We start from the raw sequence: 5,416 nt of genomic DNA, 5'->3' as shown, positions 1-5,416 counted from the left end.
GAACAACGAATCTACTATGGGAGACTTGGCGTAAAGACGACCGAGACCTCACAGTAGAGAGAGAGATACCAGACACGACGTCAAACGGCGCCGTCCTGGGACAACAATCGCCAGCAGCCGTGCCGCCGCCAAGGAGGCGGCCGGCGGCGGCCAGCAAAACCCTAGACGCCTTGGTGTTCGCCTTGCAGCGGAGAAAAACTGTTCGCTGCGCCTTTCGAGGGGAAGACTGTTGACTTGCTTCGGAAAAGGGCAACTAGCGAGACTGGACAACACTGGGAAACCCGCAAAAAAATAACAATATTTTTTTGAGATTTATTTTTAAAAAAGAGCAATAGTTGGAAGAAATGTCGGCTGGGCTGATGAGGCCCATGTGTGTGCAAAGGTGGCCTGGCAGCCCAGAACGACGAGTTCTTCAACGACTGTTTCTTTTTCCTCGCCGACCGACGGCGCTCATCTGCGGTGGCCCGGTAGCTTCGCCCGGATGTGAATCATCACCCCCCCCCCCCCCCCCCCCCCCCGGTCTCGGTCCCCGTCGCCACACGCCCTCTGTCCGCTCGTATCCTGCGCCCTCCCTACTTGCCGGCGACGGCTTGGGCAGCCTCTGCTCCGTCGCCAATTCTCAGGTAGCGCCCGATGCCTCCCTAATCCTCCGCTCTAGTACAGATAGAGTATGCTCTTCTAGTTTGGAGGAGTAGTGTTACTAATGTTTGATGCGGCCGTTAGCCTGTTGTTACTTATGGCTCATGTGTTGGTAATATTCGTTACTTACAATGAGGGATCTATTCTATCCTCGGTTAGATAGATTTTTCCTGATATGTAATCTCATCTGCTGCATCATTTATGTTAGTAATACACATTTACAAGGTGTTCTTAGTACTTCACAAACGTGTAGGAAGGATTAATTCTACCGTCAAATAAAATGTGTAGGGAATATTGTTTGTGACGTCGGGGAGGACTAAATATAAATATAAATATAGCTAGATAATAGGAAGAAGTTTTTTTTTAATATTGTTCCTGTTTCTTTTCATACTTTTCTGTTGCATTTCCAGTGAAATGACTTTGGGGGATCTCAACTGTTTACCCCGCCTAGGATCATTTATGTCGTCATATTATTATTTTTTTTTGACGGTGCTACGGCGGGCTTACGCCGGCCTGAACCTTTTCATTGATAACCAGACACTATTTACAGCAGAGGAAACAGAGGGGGGGGGGGGGGGGGGAGGAGCAGGAGTATCCGGCTTTAGTTTACAATCTCATAGATAGGTGAAACAACATGGTACCCCATTCGCGCAGCAAACCTTGCGCTTGCTCATTAGTACATCTGCTAGACCAAAGCAGAACATCATCAGCGGCAGAACGAGCGATGAGGTGAACCGGTTGAGTGTCGTCCCTGAAGACTTTTGCATTCCTTCTTTTCCAAATGTTCCAAAGGATGGCGATGATTATTGTAGAGTGAACTTTATTCTGCATGTCGTTGGCCCAAAGATCCGAAAGATCTGCGGGAATATCTGGAGTGAGAGAGGAGAGTTCTCTCCACAGAGTAGTGAGCTCCGGGCAGTGCAGAAGCAGGTGGTTTACGGACTCTGTCCCCGGACAGAGAGGGCAAGCCGGAGAAGTAGCGATGCCTCGACGAAAACGCCGTTCGTTGGTGAAGAGACGATTCTTGTTTGCCAGCCAGAGGAAAATTCTACATTTGTTTGGAGCGAAATTCTTCCAGATGGCCATTGCCAAGGGATCGACAGGCTCTCCCTCCCACATAGCCTTGTATGCCGCGTTGCAAGTCAGCGGCTTGCCATCAAATCGACCTGTTCGGCGGTCTAGTTCCTGCAAATTCAAGGAAACAGAAGCCAGCAAGTTGCGTAGGCAGCCCAGTTCAAGTTCAGCAGCATTAGTTAGGCGTGGAGCGAGATCGAGGCACAGATCCGGTGAGCTTAGAACCCTGGCAACAGAAGCCGAGGGTCGGAGAACATGAGAGAACAGAGCAGGGTACCGTGAAGCGAGAATATCTGTAGAGCGCGGAACCCAGAGATCAAGCCAGAAGGCAGTGGAAGTGCCGTTGCCGACGTCCACTTGCGTTAAGCTCCGAAAGAGGGGGATCCCCTTGGCGATATCACGCCACACATGGGAATCATGAGCATGAGTAGTACCTAGGTCCTGGTCTTCGGACCACCCATATCTAGCAGCCAACGGAGAAACCTCGTCATATTATTATTGACCTCCCATATTACCTTCCAAGAAATAAGAACATGGGTAGGCACACTCTGTACCTTCCAAAACGCCTCCATTTTTAAACATGAAATGCTGCTTCAACATTTGTGTCATCAATTTTGAGACCCAAATATGAGCATCCAGCTATAAGCAGTTACCGATAAATTCTTCTATTCCTCAATGACGGTGAAGCAACTTGTTGCTGTGGGAAATTCCTTGGTCAAGCTAATATTAATATTCATGCTACTTTTCCCTCTACTTCTTCATTGTTATTGTCCAGCACCTCTTTTTAAGTTTTTGCAGACATATTATTTGCTTCCCGGTTCTTCATTTGAAATATAATCTTTCTGAATGCTAGTGATTTTTGGCAAAATGGATCCTGAAGATCTCAGTGACTCAGAGGAAGAAGATGATGAGATGATGCTACTCATTTTGCCAGCTTTATATCTAGCTTCCGCTGGTTACGAGGCAAAACGTACACGATATCGCAGTGGTGCAGAATGGATATGCGAAGTTCTTGAAGATGACCGAGGTCAGGGCTATCCGAAACTTCGGATTGAACCTCATGTTCTCCGTGAATTTTCACAGTATGTCAGGTCAAAACATCTCCTGCGGAATACAAGAGGCGTTTCTGTGGAAGAGCAGATCGGCATGTTTGTCTACATGCTCTCGCGAAATGCTAATTTTGACCAATTAAGTGATAGATTTGAGCGCAGCAGAGAGACTATCCATAGGCATATCAAGGCATGCTTTGATGCGATCGTCTCACTGAAAGGTGACTTTGTGAAGGATCCTGGAACTAAGGCTCATTGGAAATTATTATCTGATCCGCATTTCGGGCCATACTTTGAGGTAAGTGTGTGTGTAACTTAAGGTTGCATATTTTCGTAACTTGTATGCTTTTCTGTTACATCTCAGTTACTTAGTTGATGTTTTCTCTTGCAGAACTGTATAGGAGCAATCGATGGAATTCATGTCCCCTTGACAATATCAGATAGGGAAGCGGCTCCATATCGAAATAGAGAAGGATCCATCACTCAAAATGTTATGCTTGCTTGTGATTTTGACCTCAATTTTGTCCATGTGTCCTCTGGCTGGGAAGGCTCTGCACCTGATGCAGAGGTCTTGCATTCTGCTATAGAATCTGGATTTCAGGTTCCAAGAGGCAAATATTATTTGGTGGATGGGGGTTATCCGAACACTCCTTCCTTTCTTGCTCCTTACAGCGGGATCCCTTACCATATCGACGAGCAGGAGCAGAGAAGTTGCCACACAAGAGACTACAAGGAGTTGTTCAACCTTCGTCATGCACAACTGCATGGCCATATCAAAAATGCTATAGGTCTATTAAATATGAGATTTCCAGTTTTAAAGGTTGCGACATCTTACCGGTTAGAGACTCAACTGAAAATTCCAGCAGCGGCAGTGGTGTTGCATAACATAATTCAGAGGCAAGGAGACACTGAAGGATCTCCAGTTAGCCAAACAATCCCAATCAATACACGTGAAAGTGGGGGTGACGCACATGGCCATGATGTTTCAGCACTCAGCAATCAGTGTGACACGGGTGATGCTTTAAGAGACGATATTGCAAAGAGGATGTGGGCAGATTACATAATAAATATGTGATTTTCATATTTCTTACGTACCAAAGGTAAAAAAAGGGGAAATGATGTACAAGCCCTCTAAAGCCTTTGGGGTTTGCCTAGACTGAGACAAGAGAACTAGACGGCCTGAAGGAAGGATCAAATCAACGGAAAACAATCCTCAATTTCGATGTCGCGGGATGCTTCATGTTGGTAGATTTTTTTCTTCTTCTTCTTTCCTCTGAATCAAGACTCCAAGATTTGTAGTAAAGTTGGGATTGGACGTGTTAACGCGGGTTTTGACTGCCTGGTCTGACTCTGCTTTTGTTGCTCAGGCTTCAAGAAATGTGTCAGCAGCAAAATTTCGGTTGACCCTACTTTCTTTGCAATTCTTATCATCAATCAGTGTATTCGGCCGGTAGCTGTTTTTTTTGTTCTTATTTTTTTGTTCTTATTTTTTTGAACACAAGCACTACCAAACTTGGCACTTGACTCTACCAAAGAAATGCGCAATACAAGATCGGCCTGCAATAATCAGTGCAAGGTTGTGTATTCCTGAAGTAGAGTTGAGACCATGTCAGGTAAATACAGTGGTTCACAACCCTCTCTCGTGAATATATGAGGACCCTTGAGCCGTACTTAAACACATCATTTTTTGTTGTAAAGTTCATTTCTATTGATTTTGTTGTCAGACTTTGGTGAGCTTTGGAGATTTTGCTTTCTTTTTTAACATCAGTACAAACACAAGCGCTCATACACGCGCGTACACTCACCCCTATGAACGCATACACTCACCCCTATGAACGCACGCACACCTACCTCTATGAGCACCCCCGAAAGACTGAGCCGACATATAAATTGCATTCGGCTGGTACGGTTAAGAGTTCCAGGTTCAGTTTGCGATAATGACACAACAGAGCCGCTGTTTCGGTAGTTAGATTTTGTAGGCTTGACAACGCCCGCCCAGGATAATGGATACTAAACTGACTACCAAAACCTGGACTGTCGGGAGACGGGGTAGTAGTGCAAAACCAACTTCAGTTTTAGGGGGTGGGCCACCATGTTTGGTTATGTCAAAACAAATACACATAAGGAAATGACCAGTACAAGGGTACGAACCATGCACCTCAGTATGGTAGACGCTCATCGCTAGCCAGTCCACCTGATGAGTTGGCTGCCTAATAAAGAAACGCTACCTATAAGAATGACCACAACAACCCGCTTAGTGTAGCGAACCATTTATTCCGCAGTTTCTTTTTCTTTTTTCTTTTATTTTTTGTTTCTTTTTTCCTATTCATGTTTTTTTTTCAAAATTTTAATGCTCTTAATTTAAAAAAAATCATAAAATGTTCGTTTTTCCAATTTTGTCCATAAATTAAAAAAATACCACATTTTCAAAAAGAGTAAAAATAAATAAAAAAATGTTCGTGTCCTTAAAAGATTGTTCAGAATGATACAACATGAACATTTTTTTAAAAGTATGAACACAATTTTGAAAACCAACAATTTTTGGAAAACACGAACAACAATTGGAATTTTCGGACATTTTTTCAACCAGCCTAAGAAAATTAGAAACCAAAAAGGTTTATTGAATTTCCTCAAACATTTTTCTGAATTTGCGA

At 44.3% G+C, this 5,416-nt stretch overlaps 1 protein-coding gene across 1 annotated transcript; it reads left to right on the top strand.

Annotated features, from left to right (window-relative positions):
• The first annotated feature begins 488 nt into the window (after positions 1–488).
• Positions 489–4,183, top strand: LOC123107520 (putative nuclease HARBI1). Its single transcript, XM_044529504.1, has 3 exons — positions 489–623; positions 2,567–3,060; positions 3,154–4,183. The coding sequence occupies exons 2-3, from the start codon at positions 2,581–2,583 to the stop codon at positions 3,835–3,837; spliced, it is 1,164 nt and encodes a 387-aa protein (XP_044385439.1). The 5' UTR covers positions 489–623; positions 2,567–2,580; the 3' UTR covers positions 3,838–4,183.
• The last annotated feature ends 1,233 nt before the right edge of the window (positions 4,184–5,416 follow it).

The sequence above is a fragment of the Triticum aestivum genome, chromosome 1B (genome assembly GCF_018294505.1).
Source record: "Triticum aestivum cultivar Chinese Spring chromosome 1B, IWGSC CS RefSeq v2.1, whole genome shotgun sequence".
Lineage (NCBI taxonomy): Eukaryota > Viridiplantae > Streptophyta > Magnoliopsida > Poales > Poaceae > Triticum > Triticum aestivum.
The sequence above is the reverse complement of the archived record's forward strand: the minus strand, read 5'-3'. Positions and strand labels throughout refer to the sequence as shown.